This window comes from Salpingoeca rosetta (assembly GCF_000188695.1).
Source record: "Salpingoeca rosetta unplaced genomic scaffold supercont1.24, whole genome shotgun sequence".
Lineage (NCBI taxonomy): Eukaryota > Choanoflagellata > Craspedida > Salpingoecidae > Salpingoeca > Salpingoeca rosetta.
The window spans coordinates 163,284-184,462 of NW_004754910.1; the positions used below are offsets into that span (position 1 = coordinate 163,284).

The following is a 21,179-nucleotide window of genomic DNA, read 5'->3' on the forward strand; positions in this document are numbered from 1 at the left end:
GTTCATGACTGCTCATGCTAACATCTCACCTTGCTCAAACCCCGTGTGCTCCTGGGCTTGGACGGCCTGTTTCAGATTTGCGTGAAGGTGTGCAATGAAAAGTGGAATGTCTTCCGCCGCTACACCCATTTCTACGATTTGCACAGGTGAACACAGGACAGCCAGCCACATGCTTGCTCGGCCGCAAATGCGCGCATGTTTTACCACACAAAATACACGCACACTCTCTGTCTCTCTGTCTCTCTGTCTCTCACTCACACAACACATCACACGCACACACATATCACGGTTGTGGCGTGCCTGCAGGCAAGTACAGCACATCTTCCCCGAGGCGAATCTGCGCCTTCCACAGAAGAAATCGCTTGTGCGCAAAGGACCAAAGTTCATTGAGCAGCGCCGCCTGGGCCTCGAGCAGTACATGCGGTGCGGACAGGAAGGGAGCGGGGTGGGAGGTGGGGTGGTGGTGGTGATGATGATGATGATGATGATGATGATGATGATGATGATGATGATGATGATGATGATGATGATGATGATGATGATGATGATGATGATGATGATGATGATGATGATGATGATGATGTGTGTGTGTGTTGTGTGTACATGCATGTGCTTCCTTCTTCACAGTCTCTCATCCTGATACGACACTTCGTTTGCCACCACCACCTTCCCATGTATTCCACCGTCTCGCCCCTCCCCCTCAACCCCATCTTGATAGGGACGTTGTCAGCCTGTGCGTGACGCAGCCACGCTCCCCTCTGCTGAAGGATCCGTCCAAGCGCTCTCTGTGCGAGGCGCTGCCGTTCCTCAAGGAGCGAATGGGCAGGTGAGCTGCGAGCATACACATGAACATTCGCGCATACTCAGTTTGATAGTGTACGTGCGCATGCACTCGCGTCCGCACACTCACTCGCGTCCGCACACTCACTCAAACACACACACACACACACACACACACACACACACACACACACACACACATACACACATACACACACACGCACACTCACTCACTCTCACACACACGCACTGGCGCCTTGACAGGAAATCAAACCGCAATTCTGAGACATCGTACTCGGGGCTGTGAAAGATCAATCACATGCAAACACACACATACACACACCTTCAAAGCACGTCCACCTGCTTCCGTTATCCCTCCCTTTCCTGCTGCGTTGCTTTGCGCCTAAATGGTTGTCGTTAGTCTTGTTGTTGCAATCTGCTTGTTTGCTTGTTGCTTTGTGTGCGTCTCGGTTTGCATGCGCTTAGTTTGGTCTTGCATGCATGTGTGCTTGTGCTGGCGTGCCTTCTCCTCCCGTTTTGTCGCACACACGCGCACGTTTGTGCTTGGTGCATTCATTGGCTGGTTGTGTATTGCATGCCGTACCACACCAACCACTGGACGAGAAGAGGAGTACACACGAAGCGTCCACATGTACCAACAAAACGAAAGTCTACGATGAACAAAACAACACAGCTCCACAAGCATTTCAGCACCACTCTTCTTCTTCTTGTTCAAGCATCCCTCGCTCACCTCCCCTTTGTAACCTGCTTCCTGCTTACGCTTTCACTTCTGAACGCAACACACGAACATCCACAGCTCACCCATCACCACCGTCAACTAATCATCATCGTCACCACCACCACCACCATCATCGTGTCCACTCAGTTGTATGCCTCGACGAGTTGTGACATGGGTCCGTCGAGATCAGCCCGCATGGCGAGCACCGCGCCTGCCAATGGGTGGTGGGTGGCGTGTTGAGGCGATGGGCGATGAGCGGGAAACACGAGAGGTCACAGAAGCACATGGAAGAACCGTAAAGACCACAAACACACGTGCGCCCACCCTTCTCCCCTTCGCACCGATTGCTGCTTCGTCATCGGCGGCGAGCACGAACGTCAACACAAGCGGCCCAAACAGCATTTGCACAACCTGGGGCCACGCAAGAATACAGCACACGTACAGGTAGGGGGGAGGGGAAGGGTGATTGAGAGAAACGAAACCACGCGCGCGCACACATATACAGGGCCACAGAGACGGAACACACACACACACACACACACACACACACACACACACACACACACACACACACACACACACACACACACACACAGACCACCACAATCATACATCAACCCCAACACACTTACGTTTCCTGACGCGGCTTGCAACACGGCAGCTTTGAGGGCTCCAAAGTTCAGCGCGGGCAACTGCAAGGGGTTCACACCCCGCCATTGAAAAAAACACGAGTCAGCCCAAAGCGAAGCGAAACAGCCGTCACAGCACAGGCAGGCGACGCGCATGCCTTCACGCGCACATGCAGCGACACATCTGTACATACCCTGCGGTTCATGGCTTTTGCAAGCTCTGGAAGGAGCTGGACATTGTGCAGGCGATTCCGGGGCTCGGATACAGTCGCTGTCGACCAGCCGACACACAACATCACAAGCAACGAAGAAAAGTTTGGTGAGCTACAGGCGTGAAGATGTTCCAGCACGCTCACCATGGTCACGCGCAATCTCACAGCCCATAGACGAAGCTCCAGGTAGACACACACACACACACACACACACACACACACACACACACACACACACACACACACACACACACAAAAGGAGGCATGTAATTACACGTGAATATACGAGCGCATGCGCAAATCAGTGCCCACGCGCCGCCTCCATGTCTCACCTTCGCAGATCAATCGGCCCTGCACGCTCGACAGCATGACTTGGTCAACCTGATCTCGCCTGCACATACACGTATCGATAGCCGAAGCAATGCAACACATCATACCACAACAGAGCCAAATACCATGCCCTGGTGAGCCACTTTGCTGGAGCACCACCAAATGCATCCTCCTCCTCCTCCCCCTCCTTCATAGATCAGACACACACCACGACCCTGTCGAGGACGTTTATGTCTATGCACATGGCAATTCAACAGTTATGCACAGGTAAAGCAAGTGGTACACACAGCATCAAACAAGCACCCAAGTATGAAACAAAAGCAAGGGCTTTCCCCGCTCCCTCACTCGTCATCATCATCCAACACACATCATTCAACGGCAAGCAACAAGGTAGCAAGCAAGTAAGCAAGCACAGCCAAGACTCACAGCAGCGAGCGCACAAACTCCTCAGTCTGCATGTTGTTGTTGTCGCCTTCTCCAAACCAGCGGGTGCGATTGTAGAAAATTATGTGAAAATGTCGGCTAATTGTCGTAGTTGAACAGCAGCATGTCCTCCTCATCGCTCACATCAGCGTCACCACCACGATTGTTGTTGTGCTGCAGTTCACGGCTCATCGTGCCGCCTCGACGACCATGAGTGCCATCAGTGTCGGTGACAGGGCCTGGTGTTGACGTATCAGTGTCAGCAACAGCATCATCAAAGTTTGGCGCGGGAGGTGGGAGCGAGCGGTGAGCATCATCATCAGCATCGCCTGTAGTTTGGGAGGCGCGTGGTGATGAGGCAGTGTTCGCCCTCAGCTGCTTGATGTGGGAGCGTGTGTGCTGCACGTCATCGTGGTGCTTCTTGCTGAACTTGAAGGCGGGCGTGTCTTCGAGGCTGGCGTCCTGGTAGTGGTAGCGGTGCTTCTCCACGTACTCCCGAATAAACTCGTCAAGCGACACCCAGCCCCCGCCAACACGCACCATGAAGTTGTTGCCGCGCTGCGCCACATTCACCACCTTGAAGTCGTTTCCATACAGGAACCGGTACTTGCCCCGGCCAAGGAACGACACGTGCTCGTCCCCAAGCCCGTGCTTCTGCAGCACGTCAGACACCGCCCTGTGCACCGCGTCCTTCGACGCCTTGACAAACGCGCTGCTCAGCCGCCGCGATGGCGTCTCCGGGCGTGGGGACCGCGCCACCCTGGACGACGACGACGATGTCGACGACGCCCGCCGCTGCAACCGCTCCCGCAGCGCGTCAAGTTCCTTCTGCAGCCGCGCAATCTCCTCCCTCGCCTCCGCAAGCAGCGCACGCGTCTGCTCCAACTCCGCCGTCAGCGCCGCCACCTGCTCGGCTGCGGGCCGCATGTCCTCCAACTCCTGGTGTGCGGCCGCAACCTCCTCCTCCGCCCGCGCCGCGCGTGCCATCGCCTCCTGCAGGTCTGTGCGCAGCTGTGCGGCTGCTGCAGCCTCTTCCTCCACCGCTGCCGCCCACTCCCGCCGTTGCTGCTCCACCTGTGCCTCCAGGGCAAGGGCCTTGGCCTCAAGCTCGGCAACCTGCTGCGACAGGCGCCGGTTCTCTGCCTGGGCAGCGGCAGCGCGCGCGTTGCCTTCGTCCTGCTTGCTCTCCTCGCACGCCCTCAGCGCACGTGTCAGCTCATCAACACGTGCTTGAAGGCGCGCAATCTCATCAGCACTGGATGCGGCTTCAGACTCCAGCCGCGTAAGGTTGGCCTTGTCTGTCTCACTGACGGCACGAAGGGCTGCCAGCTGCTGCTCAAGGTCCTGTGCTTTGCTTGCAAGCTCGGATTCACGGTGCTTGCTGTCATCGCTGGTGGCGTCGAGGCGTCGCTCGAGCTCCGCAATGCGGTCCTTCAGCTCGCCCTGCACCTTGCCGTGCGTCGCCTTGCTCTCCGCAAGTGCCTCGTCCATGGCTCGCTTGTCTTCCTCCCGCAGCTCCTGCAGCTTCTTCTGCTGCGCCCGCAGCGCTTCCTCCTCCCGCGCTGCCTCAGCAACAGCGCCCTCAAGCCGCTTCACCTCCCCGGCATGCGCCTGCTTCGCCTCCTCAAGCTCCCGCCTTGCAGCATCAGCGCCCTTCCGCGCGTCCTCAAGAGCTTTCTGCGTCTCCTCAAGCGCACCTTGCGTCTTGCGCTGCTTCTCCGCGCTCGCCGCTGCGTCCTTCTCAGCCTCCTCCGCCGCTGCATTGAGCCGTTGATTGAGCTGCGCGATGGTGCTGATGAGTGAGGCCACGTCACTGTCATGCGTGCGCTGAGTGGCGGCAGCGGCTGCTTGGTGCTCGTCCACCATGGCTTGTAGCGTGGCAACGCGTTCCTTGTGCGCCGCCACGGCTACCTGGTGTGTTTCCTTGCTCTCCCTCATTTCCTCCTCCAGCTCGCTTCGACGCTGTTCAAATGCCTCGCGCTCTTTCGTCCGCATCTCTTTGCTGTGGTGCAGCTCGTCCCTGACGGCGGCGAGTTCGGCTGCGAGGCGCTTGGTGTCGCCGTTGGTCGCTGCTGCCGCTGCTGCTGCCGCCTCTTCCTGCTTGAGCGACTCTGCCCGGAGCACCTCGGCCTCCTTCTTGGCGGCGGCGGCGGCCTGCTCTGCTGCTTCCAGCTGCTGCTTCAGATGCGCAATGTCGTCCTGCTGCTCCTTGTTGGCGGCGTTGGCGGCCCTCAGCTTTCTCCGCAGCTCCGCGATGCGCCCGTGCAGGCCTTCCACAACCGCTACGCACACATGTGGAACACAGGGGGGGGGGAGGCGAACAAAGGGTGAGCCACATGGAGTGTGTGCGTGCGTGCGTGTGCGTGCGTGCGTGCGTGCGTGTGTGTGTGTGTGTGTGTGTGTGTGTGCGTGTGTGTGTGTGTGTGTGTGTGTGTGTGCGTGTGTGTGTGTGTGTGTGTGCGTATGAAACCGAGTGGCAGGGGTCGTAGTACAGTGGAAGCCCCATGCAGGAGCGACGACACGAGAGAGGGTGTTGTGCATTCGCAAATGGATGACTGACCAATGTTACTGAGCGACTCTGCATCGAGGCCCTGCACGTGACATCGTGAAGAGGACAAGAGAAGGGGAGTGGGCGAAGGAGGGAGAGGGGCGCATTGCAGCGGTGCGGAGCATGTGAGAGGAGGAAGAGAGAAGTGAATGGGATGCAGAGGATGTCAACAGTTGGGTGCATGGAAATGGGGAAAGGGGAGGGGGACAGGGAGGGAGGGAGGGAGGGAGAGTGACGTGAGCATGCACAACACACACACACACACCCTCGCACACACACACACACACACGCACGCACACACACACGCGCGCGCGCACACACACGCACACACACACAAGCACAGCGCACCTCCTTCCATGAGCCGTCGGGTGCGTGTTCGGCGAGCCAATGGTACAAGGTGTCAAGCTGCTTGCGTTGCGAGGAGATTGTGTGCTCATACTCATCCTGAACTCCCTTAACGCTGACGCTGCCCACCGTGTCTGCGTTGAGCAGCTCTTGGATGATGGCGTCGGCTGTTGCTGCCAGCCTGTCCACTCTCTCCGTCTGCGCATCCCAGGTCCACGATGTGCTCGTTGTGGCTGTTGTCTCTGTGCGGGATGAATTGGATGCGCTGGACGCCACATCATTGCGGTGGCACGTCTTCGCCTCGCCTACAACGCGGGCCGCATTCTCACCATCATCATCATGCTCTCCATTGTCTTGACGGCCACTCCCAACCCCAACCGCCGCCCCCGCTTCTCCAGCGCGTTTCCGGCGTGGCATTGGGCCGCTGTTCTTGTGTTCGCTCTGTCTCCTCGTTGCTGTTTGCTTGCCTGCAGGCACGTCTCTTGCTCTCTCTCGTCTCGATGTGTGTGTGTGTGTGTGTGTGTGTCTTTGCGGTCTGAGTGTTTGTGTGTTTGTGTGATGATGTGATGATGATGTGGATGTGGATGTGATGTGAGCCATGAATAAAGTGATGAGTGTGTCTGCTCGCGCAAAACGTTCCTCTCAACACAACAACGGCAAAACACAAACAACTTCGCTGCAGTTCGCAGCTTGTAGACAATTTGCATTATTTTATACAATTTTCGGCGCAACACTCAGCATGGCGGATCGCGAGTGCCTGCGCTGGGGACTGCTCACCAAGCAAGGTTGGTGTGATGAAGGATGATGTTGCTTGCGTGAACGGACAAGGAAGCGTGATGATGGAGATGATGAGCGGGAGGGGGGTGGGTGGCGGTGGTGCGCGCAGACGGCACCATTGACTGGGTGCATGTTGTTGCTGCGTGCCTATCGTTGGTGCAGGCTCACATTTACATGCATACACACAAATACATACACACACATATGCGCGATGGTGGTGTGCAGGTGGAAGCGTTCGCACATGGAAGAAGCGGTTCTTCATCTTGACGAGGGAGAACGACGAGCTCAAGTTCTCATATTACAAGCCCAAGGGAGCGTCAACTGGGCGAAAGAAGAAGGCGTTTGCCTTTTTCAGTGGCAAGAAAGAGGCGCCCACCCCGCCCACGTCGCCCGCAGTGGACGACAATCCCCACCTCTACACGGACGACCATCCTCTCGGTGTGTGTGTGTGTGTGTGTGTGTGTGTGCTTGCGTGTGTGCTTGCGTGTGTGTGTGTGTGTGTGCTTGCGTGTGTGCTTGCGTGTGTGCTTGCGTGTGTGTGTGTGTATGCTTGCGTGTGTGTGTGTGCTTGCATGTGTGTATTTGTGTACTTGCTTGTGTGTGTGTGTGTGTGTGCGTGTTTGCTCTCTTTTATCTCTCCCTCTCTGTCTGTGTGTCTCTCTGTCTCTCTCTATCTGTTTGCGTGTGTGTGCGTGTTCGCGCGTGTCACAGACCAGTCTGCCTACGATGACTGATGGTGCAGCAATGCTGTTGGGGATGCAGGGTGCTTCTATTTGAGCAGGCTGCAGTGCTTCCATGTCTATGAGATGCCGGAGAAGGGCAAGCGCATGCTTCGCATCTTCGCAGAGCAGCGCGTTTTCTACATGTTTGCCGACACGTAAGTGGTGTGGATGAGTGGCAAGACGCACGACAGCGTGCTTCGTGACGTGTCCCTGTGCGACTGTGCGTGTGTTGGCGGCCTCAGCCATGCATTTCCTTAACTTGAGTGTGTATGATCATGGTATCGCGTGTATACCAGGGACCAAGAGCTGGAACCGTGGATCTATGCGATACGAGAGACGCTGCAAAGCATCGACACAAAAGGCAACTTGGTCCGTCTCAGCGGTCGTGCGTGCGTGGGAGGAGTCCAGGGACTGAGCGGTGGTATCCGACACACGTAGGCATGTATTCTGGTCATCTCATGTCGTGAATACACATATGGGTGTCTGTGTGTGTGCCTGTGTGTGCCTGTGTGTCTGCGTGCAGGCTGCGCCCATTCGCATGAAAGGAGAACTAAAGAAGCGGCCGTCTCTTCGCCGATGGTACACTACCCACACTCTGCTCATATGTACTTGCGTGTATGTATGTATGTATGTACGTACACCTCTCTGTATGTGTGTATCTGTGTGTGCGACGCATGTTCTGACGCGTGCGACTGCGTTGTCAGGTTTGTGCTGAGCGGGGATGTGCTGCTGTATTATCCGCCCGACACACAAGCAACCGTCGACCCGCGAGGTATGTGTGTAAATCCTCGTCTCGTACATATGTGTGTGCATGCCTCTGTGCGTGCATCAGCAGCAGTCGCAGCAGCAACAGCCCATAAGTTGCCGTCACGTTTCAACCTCCATGCCGTCACGCCTGCTGTTGCATATTCTGTGTTAGGTGCGTTTGTGGTGGAAGGCGCCACAGCGTTCCCAATCACCACCGAATCTCCAAGCGCTTTTGACTTTGACATCAGATGCAAAGTGGGTTGAATAGAGAGAGAGAGAGAGAGAGAGAGAGAGAGTGTGTGTGTGTGTGTGTGTGTGTGTGTGTGTGCAACACGTCATTCAACGACGTCCTCACCCGGAGCCCGCTCACCTTTCACCGTCATCACTACCATCGCCACAGCGCCACACGCTGCGACTATCTGCGCCGTCGTACCTTGAGCGCCAGCTGTGGCTGCAGCATCTTGAGACTGCGGGCTGCACCGTGCTCCCCCACCCGCCACCATCGCTGCCATCATCGTCGTCGCCATCATCATCACCGCGTGGCGCTCGCAGACACAATGGCCCAAACATGGACAACGTACGCACGCACACACGCAAAAGCACGCACACACACACACATAAAAGCACGTACACATGCACACGTTTCCCCACGTGCGTGTGTGTGTGTGTGCGTGCTTTTGTGTGTGTGTGTGTATGTGTGTGTGTGTGTCGGTCGACAACCTTGCATGCATTGCCGCTCACTACCACCACTACCACCACTGCCATCACCATTATTTGTCCCGCCCGCCCAGATGGACTCGGATGCGAGTGATGATGACGAAAGTGAGGCGGGGTTACCGCCAGCACTGCGCACATGTACGCTCATGCGTTGTCATCATCATCATCACAGTGTCATGGTGCTGATATGCCCGCAATAGGCGCCATGCTTGCACATTGGCGCACATGCAATACGCAACACACTATCAAGAACATGCACACGCAAGCACCGCACACTCATCTCACCGACGTCCTGCCAAACACTCGCCCACCAAACACACCGCCACACGACGCTCATTCCAGATGAGATTCCTGTCACGCGCGACGTGCGCGCCCGAACAGCGCCACCAGCAAAGACTAACGTATGTTGTTGTTGTTGTTGTTGTTGTTGTTGTTGTTGTTGCTGTTGTTGTTGTTGTTGTTGTTGTTGTTGTTGTTGTTGTTGTTGTTGTTGTTGTTGTTGTTGTTGTTGTTGGTGGTGGTGGTGGTGGTGCTGCTGCTGTTGGTGCTGTTGATGGCGTGAATGCACACACACATACACACGCACGCACGCACGCGCGCGCATTTGCACACACATGCATTCACGTACCCTCACTCGCACACGCGCACACGCCATCGCGTGCACAGTCAATGCTGCCGACACGCGATGCGTTCAACGTGTGGGCGGCGCCAACGTTCTTGGACGTTCACAACGCATTTGAGCCTGCGTGCCTCGCCTCTCTTCTCAAGACAAGACAGCAGCAGGAGGTGGGATACCAGAATTGCTGTGCCGAGTTGTTGGTCCTTTCTCCACTCGCTGTGATGACCACTGTCACTGTCTACACATATCCTCACTCTTTGATGCACTTGCCCAATTCTTACACACACACACACACACACACACACACACACACACACACACACACACACACACACACACACAAACGTATGCTCACTCGCCTAATCTCTTCCTCCCTCACCCACATACACTCTCTCGAACACGTCCCAGCTTCTGAACATGAGCACGACGGGCATGAACGCTGCGACCACGGGCACATCGCCACCGTCAACATCATCGCAGCCATCATCATCATCATCATCATCACAACCACCATCGTCATCGTCGTCGCGCCCCAACGGCGGGGAGCGGCCTGATCTGCTGCGGCAATCGCGCGTTGACTCTGTGGGCCTCAAGTCGCTCAGTGTTCGCTGGGCGCGCACAGCATCGCAGCCGGCATCGTCAGACACGCTGCAGCGCGCAAGGAAGAACAGGGGCGCGGCTGTTGGTGGTGGTGGTGGTGGTGGTGTTGGCGGCACGGCGATGAAGGCTGTGAAGGAAGGTGTGGCGGTGGAGAGCGGTGGTCGTGGGGACCGCGTTGGTCATGGTCATGGTGTCGAGGATGATGGAGATGATAAACAGCAGCAGCAGCAGCAGCAGCAGCAACAACAGGAACAGGAGCAGCCGCAAGCGCCGCCACGACGACACCGCAGGTCAAAGCCTGGCCGCCCGTCCTCGTCATCCTCGCCGTCGTCTTCGCCGCAACTACCACGTGCATCACAACTACAACAACAACAACAACAACAACAACAACAACAACAACATAAGAAAAAGGTGGCAGACTTGCCGCCGAGCAATCCGTTCTCGCAGTCGGCGATGGAACAACACGACCAGCAACAGCAGCAGCAACAGCAGCACCAGCAGCAGGAGCAGGAGCAGCAATGCCAATGACAGCGTGTGTGTGCATGTGCGTCTGCATCTTTGTCATGTCATGCTCTGCAATACACAGAAAGTCGTTAATGACTCATTGTGATGACTCATCCACGTTTCGCTGAGTCCTGCCACTGACACACCACACATTGACACACACACCTGTCACACACAACACATTGACACACACACACAACACTGAACCACACCACACATTGACACACACAACACTGAACCACACCACAGACACCCAAACACACACATACACAACACGCATTTCCCCCTCTCCCTGCTTCTCCCTGCTTCTTGGCGTGTCGTCGACTATGGAGGCCGTTGCTGTACGAACACTTGGTTATGCAAGTGTGCATGTGCACTGCTTTACTGTGAGCGACCAGCACACCATGGACCAGGTGCACGGAGCCCTGCGTGTGGCGGCAGTCACAAACAACCACCTCCGGGGAGAGCACGAGGAGCTGGACTATTCCGAGAGGCTTAGGCCTCTCCATCATGAGGCGTTTGGAGACCGGTTCACCAGGCACTTGGTCGACCAACGGCCAGCCTTGGACACCTTGAAGGCCACCATACACCCCGACGAAGGGTACGCAATGCCGTGCCGCAGTTTGTTGCTTGTCCCCTTGTTCCCGCGATCGCTCTTATTGTTTCCGATGCAAACAAGCAGCCACAAGCCACCTTGTTCTTCCGATCCCTCACAAGTTGCCTGTATGCACGTCTCGTGCCCTGTCGTTCCGGCCGTGTGCTTCTCGCTTCTCTAGATGCGAGGTGTCTGGCCTCATCGATGAATACGAGGGGCATTACATGACTGGCGAAATGTACTACCACGCATCAGGTCACGCGGCCGTGATCCGGAGAACATCCCCTCGCTCAAGGTGGATCGACGTGCTCGTGCCACGAGGAACAAGCGACGAGACGGTGGGTGCGCAAGCTTGCCTTCCCTTATGACTGTGCAGTGGAGGTGTTTTGGTGCTGGCCATTCGCGTGGTCGCTGTTGGTGTTGGTGTCATTGATGTCGATGTGAATGGTCTTGACAGGGCGGCAGTCACGCTTGGCACCTCACCTCCATTTGTTGTCTTTTTCTCTCTCTGCCCACCCTGAAATAGGTGCGGGATGCCATACACGAAGAGCAGAGGGCACATGTCAACCGAAAACCACCGGTGCGTTGGCAATGCGCGCGCGTGTGTGTGCGTGTGTCTGTGTGTCTGTGTGTGTCTGTGTGTCTGTGTGTGTGTGTGCGTGTGTGTGCATGTGTGCGTGCACGCGCTTGTGCAATGATCCACACATCTCTTCGCACGCACACGCACTCTCTCATGCACACGCGCGCTCTCATCCACACACACACGCACGCACACACACCCCATATGATTTCAGGTGGTGCCAGTTCCAGTCGCGCGCATGCCCTGGTTCAGCCCCTCATACCAATGGCACTCAGCACAGTTCTCTCTCGGCTTCCTCATGGACAGCAAACTGCGGTGGCACCATGTTGGGGGAGCAGGTGTCAACGCGTACACGGCAGACATCACCAACAGCGACATTGACCTCGCCCAATTCATCCGCACATCCCTCCGTGAGAGCGGCCTCCGTGTCACGCGCGTCACGCTGTACAGATCCGAGTCCACCCTCAACGGTTTCCACTCCCACAACCACAACCTCATGCATCGCTATTGGAATGGCCACGGCAACCCGGTCCTTGCTACCTTTCCGGTACCAGACGAACTTGAGCCGCACGTGTGCGTGTGCAACACTTCATCCCCCTTCCCTGGTTACTGTGCCCCGCGCATCATGCTCGCATGGCATGGCACGACAGATTCGCAAGCGTCACGCAGCATCATGCTGACTAACCTGGCCAACTACTGGCAGCAGGGGAGAGAAGACACGGCATACTTTGGCAGTGGCATGTGCTTCACACCGCAGCCAGATTATGCAGCCCATTACTCAATGTTCCGAGGCACACGCGACTACCCCAGCCATGATGGCAACAACGATGACGGGAGTCATGACGAGAGTGATGACGGGAGTGATGATGGTGCGAGCGAAGCCACCGAAACCAGTGGCACCACAAGTGCTGATCGAGTCAGTGAGATCAGCGATGCTGGTGATTCAAACGATGGCGTTGGTGGTGTGACTGCCAACGCCGTTGCAGCTGTTGCTGCTTGCGATGATGATGATGATGATGATGATGATGATGATGATGATGATGACGACGACGACGACGACGATGACGGCAGTGTTGATGCTGGCAGTGTTGATGGCACTGCTGGTGGCGGTGGAGGGGTTGTGCGAGATGAACGCGGTGCTGGTGACATCGGCAGAGGTGATAGAGGTGATGATGGTGCTCACGATCATGCCGACAGTGACGGCTGTCAGCAGCCAACACAATCAGCGCAACCAACAATACGGTCGACAGCACATCCAACAGCACACCCAGGCGTGGTCAGGCTTGTGCTGTGCGCGCTCTCCCTCGGAAACACTCGGGTCATCACACGAGACGACTATGTACCGTCCCCTCACATCCCACAGCATGAGCAGAGCGGGGTCATGCATGAGTCACTCACCGACATGTACCAGTCCCACTACGCGCGCGTGGACGAGAATTGCCACTGCCCGGCGCCTGGCAAACTGTGGCACTATGAGGAGATCATCATCCCACAGGAGAGCCAGATTCTGCCGCTTGTGGAGGTTCATGCAACGTTCACAGGCCCACAACCACGACCCATGCCCATCTTTAGGCGACAGCAGCACGTTCCCGCTGCAGATGGTGAGGGCGATGGTGGTGTCAGTGACAGCGAGTCACGCGACACGCCTGAGACCCCCATTACACCTGAGGTGCAGCAGGAATAGCAGCATTCTCGCTGTGCGTGATTGTTTGTTTGTTTGTGTGTGTGTGTGTGTGTGTGTGTGTGTGTGTGTGTGTGTGTGTGTGTGTGTGTGTGTGTGCGCGCGTGCGTGCGTGTGTGTGTGTGCGTGTGTGTGTGTGTGACTTTGTTCGTTTCACCTCGTTTGGAACCATGCATGATCGTTCACAAGCAGCAACAGCTGCGTTTTGTTCTTGCTTGTCTACTTGTCGTTTGACCCTTACTTTCTCCTGCTTTACCCTTTCCCTTGCTACATCATGCTTCGGCCTCTGCACACACTCTCTCTGTTTTTGTGTTTCCATCCAACCATGCGTTCATCACGTCACGGTCGTGTGCGCGCGCAAGGCTGAAGCGTAGCTTTCAATTCATCAGTTACGAACAACTCAATAAGAGAAGAAACGGTAACAACCAAGCACATCGTGCAATGCAATAGCAGACAAGAACGCACACACACACACACACACACATACACACACACACCATCAAGTTGACTAGGGAGCGAAAGCAAGAAAGAAGCGCAGAGCGCATATACATACACACATGAGAGGGAGCAAAGCGGAATAAAGTGTCATCACACACACTTCGACAGACAAGCGACACATACCGAACAACCATGAATGTCAAGAAGCTGTCATATGGCGACACACACGACACACGACGTATGCAGACACACATGCACTCACACAATGTACACTCACACAAGTCACAACGAGACAGCTACTCTGCTGCCGCCGCTGCTGCCGCCTGTTGTTGCTGTTCGCGCGTGATGCGAATAATCTCACGCATGAGCTTCAGCACAAACCGCCCGTGGTGCTCTTTCAACAGCTGCACAACAGCACCGTCAAACTCCGGCAGGGCGTAGTCCGCCTTGCACTCCTCAGCGACAGCAGGGAAGAGGGAGGAGAAGAGATTGGGGACAACAGCGCCCTCGCGGTGGCGGGAGCGGCTCCACACGCCGACGTAAGTTGTGGTGTCGTCTTCCTCGTTCTGAATGGCCACCACTTGCTGTCGCATGCGGTACGCCTTCATCGTGTTGAACCTGCAGGCAGATGTGTGTGTGTGTGTGCGTGTGTGTGTGCGTGTGTGTGTGTGTGTGTGTGTGTGTGTGTGTGTGTGCGTGTGTGCGTGCGTGTGTGTGTGTGTGTGTGTGAATCACTGGCTGCGCGATTGAGACAAGAGAGACAGGGCAGGCCAACGGCGACACGTGAACAAATCCCGCAACACAACCACACACACACACACACACACACACACACACACACACACACACACGCACGCACACGACGGCACACCTCCTGACGTCGACGAGGAATTGTGCGAGTTTGGTAAGCATGGCTGGACGCGTGAAGAAGCGCTTGGACTCCGTGCGCACCATCGCAAGATGCCAGCGTTGCTGATGCCCAGTCAAGTTCATGACATGATATGGTGGGACGTGAGTTGGCAGCCGGTGTGAGCGAGAACGTGTATGTGTGTGTATGTGTACATGTATGTGTGCACGTGTGTACATGTACGTGTGCGGGAGTTCCGCGGCATCAGTATGTGTTCAAGCAGCCTTGACACGAGAAGGAATGACTCACCCGTGGACCAGTGTCGTCCTGGAATGCAAACTGCACCTGGTTCATCACAGCCATCTCCTAAGCAAACGAACACACACACACACACACACATGACCAATAACCACACACACACACACCCCCCACACACAATCAGTCAACACAAGCAGATGGGTTTGCAGACGAGGTAACAACAAAAATAACCAACCAAACAAACAAACACATGAACAAGCACGTACAACCCCCCCCCCGGCCACACACACACAAACACAAACGAGCGAACAGCCAGACCTGCTCCTTTGCGCAGTGGACGCCGAATTCAAACACGTCTTTCTTGCGCATGGACAGGCAGTCCAGTGCCTTGAACACGCGCCGCTGCACGTCCTCCTCGGGTGCAGTGTGATTGAGAATACCGTTGACGGCATACACCACATCTGACGCCGCCACGGCAGGCTCGTAACCGGTTCGGTACGTAAACGACAGAAACGTGATTGTGTCGAGACCATATGCGTGCCCGTGTTCTTTCAACTGCTCCAGAATGTGTGCCTTTGTTGCCGTGTCCTGTCACAATGTGTGTGTGTGTGTGTGTGTGTGTGTGTGTGTGTGTGTGTGTGTGTGTGTGCGTGTGTGTGTGTGTGAATGGGAGCAGGTTGTGAGCAAGCACGCAGCGTTTGCATACGCACACGCACATACGCTTTGACATGCAAGCATTTAAGCTGCGTACCAGTGTTTTGTAGACTTGTTTGCACGTCTGGAGGGAAACGCCCATTGTGGCAAAGAGATGACGCAATCGCTCTTCGCCCTTGTTGGTCCACACGGGGATGCGTGACACAAGATACCTGCCCAAGAATCAGAAGATGGTGAGAAGTGACGAGCATCACCATGGAGCTTATGAATACACCTTCATCGCGCGGACGTTGACGTACAACTCGACAGAAACACATGCATGCACATACATTACAACGCATCAGCCCGCGAACCACCACCACCACCACCACGGATGCTGTTGCCACCTGGAGTGTCTCATGGCGTCAAAGAGGGTCCAGTGTCTGAGGAGAAAGAACTTTGCGTCCTCCTCCACAGCGAGCGATACGCCACGGTGCCGCCGACTCTCCTCCTCGCTGATGGCGATGATGGTGGTGATGGTGTGATGGTGGTGATGGTGGTGGCGGTTGTTGAAGGAAGGGTGTGAGAGATGAAGTGCTTTGTGCACACGGTCCAAACACACACACACACACACACACACACAGGCACACACATGAGCACGCACACGCACGCACGCACACACACACACACACACGCACAAGGACACCTACGAACAGAATCCAATGGCTCAACAGCGCGCTTGCACACGTATGCGCACCTGTTGAACTTGAGGATTTCTGACTGGAGCGTGAGCGCCTGTTGCACGTACATATCACTGCACATACGCACGCACGCACCATAGAAATATGAGGATGATGACAATCGTCCACAACCAGACAACAAAACCAAAGCATCCATATCCAGCACTGAGTCAAACCAAAGAATGTATTCACATCTAACCAAACCCAAGCACCAACCCAATCCACCCAGCCATCCATCCATCTGTGCACGCGCACCTGCTGATCTTGTCGTGGAGGTACTGGTCGGTGAGACCGAGAGCGCTACACCAGAGAAACGCGTTGCTGCTGCGCCCAAGCTCGCTGACGAGGTGACCAACCAACACTGCTGACGACACGCCGTAGTATGCTGCCTCGTAGTACGACCGCAGCCGCTGCTGTTTGGCGATTCGCGCAGCCATCCGGTCCCCCCACTGCAGTGTGTGTGTGTGTGTGTGTGTGTGTGTGTGTGTGTGTGTGTGTGTGTGTGTGTGTGTGTGTGTGTGTGTGTGTGTGTGTGTGTGTGTTGGCAGGGTCAGAAGGAAACACTGGCGCACGAGCACACACCAACACAAACAAAAAAAAAAAACACAAACGCGCGCGCACAGACGCATACAAACAAGCAAGCGGACCTTTGTTCGCTTGGCGCCCGGCTCGCCGGAATCCGTGTCCTCATCCTCGTCCTCAGAATCGCTGTCGGCGACTTCCTCGGGCTGCGGGATGTTCGTCTACACATTCCAAGATGAGGCGAGAGGGTGTGAGGTGATAGCGACAGTGGTGACGTGTGCAATGTGTGATGGTGAATGGTGGTGTGAAGTGAGGGCGATGGAGTGGGTGTTGCCATCGTTCTTGTGCAAGTGTCAATGCGTGCGCAGACACACCAGCGCAAGAGGCATTATTCACACATGTGAGTGTGCGTGCGAATCCAATTACCTCGCCATCATCAAAGACACGGATGTTTTCGGAGTAGACGTTGTCGAGGTTGAGGGGTCGGTGCGAATCGAGAACGTAGATGCACAGGTCCTCTTGCTCCTCGTCGCTCAAATCCAACACTTGGGCCACATCAACGGTGCCGCCGCAGTTGATCATCAACACAACTTTGATCTGGGATGTGGTGGACACACACAGACAAGCCAAGACGTCGTGTGTTCGTGTGTTCGTGTATTTGTGCGTGCGTGTGTGTGAGGTGCAAAGCAAAGCGATTCGATCAACAGGCTACATTGGATCAGCTGAATGTCTAGGTCAGATGTGCCCAAAGGACGCAGTGCTCACACACAACACATGTGCGTGAATGGGAAGCCGTACCTGTCCTTGGCTCTCCTTGATTGTTGTCTTTGAGTTTTCGAGGTCCACTTGGTTCTCCACAGACATCATCTTGTACTTGATGTACTCTGCTCGCAATAGGTCCTACAAAGGCACCAAGCGGCGTGTGTTGTAAGCAATGGGGGAAGCAGAGAATGGCAGGATGACAAAGCATCCACGCCTCAAGAAGCACAATGGCGCCACACACACACACACACACACACACACACACACACACACACACACACACACACACACACACACACACACACACACACACACACACACACACACACACACGAGCACGTTTGGACGCACCTTCACCATGTGGTAAGCGCACAATGCGTCGCAGTCTGCTGCGACGAGGATGAGCACAGAACAGCCATCGCTCAACGCACGCTTCCGAATGTCATCAAAGGCGTTGGCAAACCGGTCGGTCGTGATCCTCATCCTTGCGCTCAACTGCTGCTGCTGCTGCTGCTGCTTGTTGGTTACGTTAAGTTACGGTACGCTGCAGTGTGCACCACTTCTCTTCCTTCTCCTTTGGCGTCGTGCACTTGCGTCTGTATTCGCCTCACAGCAACGCCTGCCTATCTGCACCCACCAGCACCCACCACCACGCTGTTGGCTGGACGTGTCTCTGCTTGTCTGTCACCAGCCACCAACGACACAACAATGGGCTGGAATGGAAGCCTCACCACCACAGCACACGGCCGCACAGCAGTCTCACGACCTGTGTCGGTCGTTGTTTGTTTGGCGCGCGGCACACACAGGCAGGGAGCTGGTTTGAACGGTTGGCGCCAAGGGACGATTGAATGAATAATGCGCACTTCTGCTCTTGTTGTTGGTGCGAAACATACACTGTCTATCAATTAGGGCGAACCGCCTGCCCGATCCCGTTAGCTGTGCATCAAACCTTTCCAGAACACAAACAAGAAAACTTGAACGACAGCGACGACAGCGACAACTGGCTGGTGTTTGGTCCGTGTGTGCGTGGGTGTGTTGCTTGCTTAACAGCAGCTGCTGTTTGTTGTTGTTGTTGAGAACAACGCCGCTCACATCAAGGCATCAAAGGACGCTCTCATCATCTCAAAGGGACGCTCTCATCAAACCAAAAAACAAGCTGACTAAGGCCACAATCACCCGCTGGTCTACGCCACGCCTCGTGTGTCTGCTGTTCATTTCCCTGTTGAGTAGTAACATAACAAGAGACGAAGCAGAACTAGAACCAACAGCAACAGAAAACAACACCCAGCAGAACCAGCAGACAGACACAGCACCACCAACAGAAACAACATCCAGCAGAACCTGGAAGCCAGCAAGCAGAGAGCAAAACAAGGATGTTGTTGGAGGTCAAGGCGATGCACTCGCAGCGCGTTGTGCTGGAGGATGTTGACACGAGCGAGGACTTCACCGTGGGCGCCGTGGTGGAGGCGCTGCAGCAGAGCGGCCGCATCCCAAACCAGCTGGTGGAGACGGCCAGGAAAGACCTAGCACTGGTCATCGTGCGCCCGAACGACGGCGCATGCCTTGTCCCTTCGCAGGCGCAAACATGGTCGTCCCTCGAGATCAAGCCCGAGGACACCCTCATGCTCATTTCGCGACACGAGGAAGCCATGCACCTCCTGCAGTTTGAGGTGCGTGCATAGACGCGTTTGTATGTGTTGTGCGCGTACCTCTGTGTGTGTGTGTGTGAGAGAGAGAGCTTGAGGTGTGTATCCGGTCTGGTGGCAGTGCTTGCACACACACACACACACACATGCGAACACACACATACACATACACATACATGCATGCATTGTTCATTGCACCACGATGGTGACGACTTGCCCATTGTTCGGAGCCTTTGAAAGCCAGACACGTGTATCCCTTCCCTTGCAGCTCCCTCGCACTTTCTCACATTTTCTCACATTTGCTCACACTTCGCACTTGATGTCGCACCCCACCGCACATTTTCTCCGCCGTCCATCCCCCGCAGCACACGACCTCCGAGGTGGTCATGATGACGCAGCTGAAGCAAGCGCAGCGGCTGGGCCTCCTGTCCTCGGAAGAGTACCGCGTGCTCGTCCGCATCGCACGCGACCAGCACCACCCCCTGCACACGGGCCTGCGCCACATCCACGCCGCCTTTGGCACGGACCTGCAGGACCTGGTGGAGGAGGCACGCGATCTCCTCATGACATCCGGCGCGTCGGGCCTGGTGTTTGACGGGCGCGAGCAGCAGCAACCGTCACCGTCACCGTCCCAGACACAATCGCACCCACCATCACTCTCCCAGTCGCAATCGCAACAGCCGCCAAAGTCACAGCAGCAGTCACAGCAGCAGCGCCCTGCACGGCCGCAAGCACAACATGCGCAGCCGCCCCCATACTCAACAGCAGCGAACACCACCAGCGCAGCCAGCACGAGCAACAGCAAGGCTGCCAGTGGCAGTGGCAGTGGTGGTGGCGGCACTGGGCGCACGCGCGTGTTTCTGCAACACGTGCCACCGACAACACAGCATGACATCATGTGGATGATGAGCACGCTGATTATTGCGTTTTTCTCGTTTATGGCCATGATGACGCACGTGTTCTTCATCAAGGAGAGCAGCGTGTTTCTCGGGCCGGTCATCCACGGCCTGGCGGGCCTGCTTGCCCTGTACGAAGTGTTTGGGTGCAGGTCCCTCTTGGGCTACGACCCCTTTGTCCATGCCATTGGACACGGCGTCCGGGATTTTCTGCTTGTGGCGTTTACGTTCAACGCAACGCTGGACATGTATGCGTTTGCAAACGCGCCCCACCTCACCTTCTCCACGCTGACAACCAACTTCTTTGGCGTGCTGGTGACGCTGGTGTGGCTGATTGCGCTTCGCTGCTCCTGGAAGTCGGCGCCGGAAGCCGATTCCGTCATGGCCCTCACGCTCTCGCTTATGACCCTCTTCTGCACCTCTGTCATCCACAACCTCGTCCACCTCGACCTCACACCCGCGCCCATCTGACATGCTGCCTGTTTGTGATGTGCTGTGTTTGTGTGTTGGGTGTTGGGTTTAGGGGTTGTCTTTGTCTGTCTGTCTGTGTGTGTGCATGCGTGTGCGTGTGTGTGTGTGTGTGTGTGTGTGTGTGCACAGTGTGACAGCTGATCTTTCATCATCTCTTCCTCTGCATTCTGCTACCTTCCTGTTACACAATCACGCACATGCACATGTGTACACGTGCGCTCCTGCGCAGCTGGGTGCACGTCGCTGAATCACCCTTGATCTGTTCATGCACTTTCGTTTATTATTCTTCGCTTAGAGCCGGCAGTTACCATTACACCTGAAATGATATAGATGTACACGGACAAGGCACAACACTGAACACATTCACGCACACACACACACACACCACACACACACACACACACACACACACACACAC

At 55.8% G+C, this 21,179-nt stretch overlaps 8 protein-coding genes across 8 annotated transcripts in view; 4 read left to right on the forward strand and 4 right to left on the reverse strand.

The window, feature by feature from the left end:
* The window catches only part of PTSG_08550 (uncharacterized protein), a gene marked incomplete at both ends in the record, with an annotated part of 7,234 nt that extends 6,147 nt beyond the window's left edge, over window positions 1-1,087 (forward strand). Inside the window, 4 exons of the mRNA XM_004990286.1 lie at window positions 76-146; window positions 307-423; window positions 719-826; window positions 1,045-1,087. Coding sequence (XP_004990343.1) covers window positions 76-146; window positions 307-423; window positions 719-826; window positions 1,045-1,087 — 339 coding nt within the window. The remainder of the gene's footprint in view (window positions 1-75; window positions 147-306; window positions 424-718; window positions 827-1,044) is intronic.
* Window positions 1,088-1,662: 575 nt separating this feature from the next.
* Window positions 1,663-3,148, reverse strand: PTSG_08551 (uncharacterized protein; the record flags this gene model as incomplete). The annotated part of the gene is made up of 6 exons (XM_004990287.1): window positions 1,663-1,730; window positions 1,861-1,930; window positions 2,152-2,211; window positions 2,343-2,419; window positions 2,693-2,751; window positions 3,117-3,148. The coding sequence occupies 6 exons, from the start codon at window positions 3,146-3,148 to the stop codon at window positions 1,663-1,665; spliced, it is 366 nt and encodes a 121-aa protein (XP_004990344.1).
* A 64-nt stretch (window positions 3,149-3,212) lies between these two features.
* PTSG_08552 (uncharacterized protein) lies at window positions 3,213-6,423 on the reverse strand (the record flags this gene model as incomplete). The annotated part of the gene is made up of 3 exons (XM_004990288.1): window positions 3,213-5,395; window positions 5,674-5,704; window positions 6,010-6,423. The coding sequence occupies 3 exons, from the start codon at window positions 6,421-6,423 to the stop codon at window positions 3,213-3,215; spliced, it is 2,628 nt and encodes an 875-aa protein (XP_004990345.1).
* A 308-nt stretch (window positions 6,424-6,731) lies between these two features.
* PTSG_08553 (uncharacterized protein) lies at window positions 6,732-10,782 on the forward strand. Its single transcript, XM_004990289.1, has 12 exons — window positions 6,732-6,791; window positions 7,009-7,221; window positions 7,546-7,660; window positions 7,802-7,874; window positions 8,029-8,084; window positions 8,210-8,277; window positions 8,425-8,507; window positions 8,653-8,829; window positions 9,044-9,107; window positions 9,312-9,370; window positions 9,636-9,755; window positions 9,997-10,782. Exons 1-12 carry the CDS (start codon window positions 6,746-6,748, stop codon window positions 10,714-10,716), a joined length of 1,794 nt encoding a protein of 597 aa, XP_004990346.1. The 5' UTR covers window positions 6,732-6,745; the 3' UTR covers window positions 10,717-10,782.
* Window positions 10,783-10,884: 102 nt separating this feature from the next.
* On the forward strand, window positions 10,885-13,611 carry PTSG_08554 (uncharacterized protein). The gene is made up of 4 exons (XM_004990290.1): window positions 10,885-11,293; window positions 11,469-11,625; window positions 11,814-11,867; window positions 12,082-13,611. The coding sequence occupies exons 1-4, from the start codon at window positions 11,019-11,021 to the stop codon at window positions 13,549-13,551; spliced, it is 1,956 nt and encodes a 651-aa protein (XP_004990347.1). The 5' UTR covers window positions 10,885-11,018; the 3' UTR covers window positions 13,552-13,611.
* A 299-nt stretch (window positions 13,612-13,910) lies between these two features.
* On the reverse strand, window positions 13,911-18,592 carry PTSG_08555 (uncharacterized protein). Its single transcript, XM_004990291.1, has 12 exons — window positions 18,100-18,592; window positions 17,785-17,886; window positions 17,413-17,583; window positions 17,112-17,207; window positions 16,720-16,913; window positions 16,482-16,538; window positions 16,132-16,239; window positions 15,843-15,957; window positions 15,410-15,679; window positions 15,143-15,199; window positions 14,858-14,958; window positions 13,911-14,604 (listed from the first exon to the last, which is right to left on the reverse strand). Exons 1-12 carry the CDS (start codon window positions 18,229-18,231, stop codon window positions 14,283-14,285), a joined length of 1,725 nt encoding a protein of 574 aa, XP_004990348.1. The 5' UTR covers window positions 18,232-18,592; the 3' UTR covers window positions 13,911-14,282.
* Window positions 18,593-18,663: 71 nt separating this feature from the next.
* PTSG_08556 (uncharacterized protein) lies at window positions 18,664-21,101 on the forward strand. The gene is made up of 2 exons (XM_004990292.1): window positions 18,664-19,418; window positions 19,760-21,101. The coding sequence occupies exons 1-2, from the start codon at window positions 19,122-19,124 to the stop codon at window positions 20,759-20,761; spliced, it is 1,299 nt and encodes a 432-aa protein (XP_004990349.1). The 5' UTR covers window positions 18,664-19,121; the 3' UTR covers window positions 20,762-21,101.
* The window catches only part of PTSG_08557 (uncharacterized protein), a gene marked incomplete at its 3' end in the record, with an annotated part of 2,637 nt that continues 2,510 nt past the window's right edge, over window positions 21,053-21,179 (reverse strand). Inside the window, exon 6 of the mRNA XM_004990293.1 lies at window positions 21,053-21,077. Within this exon, the coding sequence (XP_004990350.1) occupies window positions 21,053-21,077 (25 nt within the window). The remainder of the gene's footprint in view (window positions 21,078-21,179) is intronic.

Excerpts from the sequence above, each read along its gene's own strand:
- PTSG_08556 (XM_004990292.1), top strand. The coding sequence starts at position 19,122 with ATGTTGTTGGAGGTCAAGGCGATGCACTCGCAGCGCGTTGTGCTGGAG. Across the intron at positions 19,419-19,759 it reads TGCACCTCCTGCAGTTTGAG|CACACGACCTCCGAGGTGGT; the intron begins GTGCGTGCATAG and ends CATCCCCCGCAG.
- PTSG_08553 (XM_004990289.1), top strand. The coding sequence starts at position 6,746 with ATGGCGGATCGCGAGTGCCTGCGCTGGGGACTGCTCACCAAGCAAG. Across the intron at positions 7,222-7,545 it reads CACGGACGACCATCCTCTCG|GGTGCTTCTATTTGAGCAGG; the intron begins GTGTGTGTGTGT and ends TTGGGGATGCAG. Across the intron at positions 7,661-7,801 it reads TTCTACATGTTTGCCGACAC|GGACCAAGAGCTGGAACCGT; the intron begins GTAAGTGGTGTG and ends CGTGTATACCAG.
- PTSG_08555 (XM_004990291.1), bottom strand. The coding sequence starts at position 18,231 with ATGAGGATCACGACCGACCGGTTTGCCAACGCCTTTGATGACATTCGG. Across the intron at positions 17,887-18,099 it reads GCGCTTACCACATGGTGAAG|GACCTATTGCGAGCAGAGTA; the intron begins GTGCGTCCAAAC and ends GTGCCTTTGTAG. Across the intron at positions 16,914-17,111 it reads CGGGCGCCAAGCGAACAAAG|TGGGGGGACCGGATGGCTGC; the intron begins GTCCGCTTGCTT and ends CACACACTGCAG.
- PTSG_08554 (XM_004990290.1), top strand. The coding sequence starts at position 11,019 with ATGGAGGCCGTTGCTGTACGAACACTTGGTTATGCAAGTGTGCATGTG. Across the intron at positions 11,294-11,468 it reads ACCATACACCCCGACGAAGG|ATGCGAGGTGTCTGGCCTCA; the intron begins GTACGCAATGCC and ends TCGCTTCTCTAG. Across the intron at positions 11,626-11,813 it reads GAGGAACAAGCGACGAGACG|GTGCGGGATGCCATACACGA; the intron begins GTGGGTGCGCAA and ends ACCCTGAAATAG.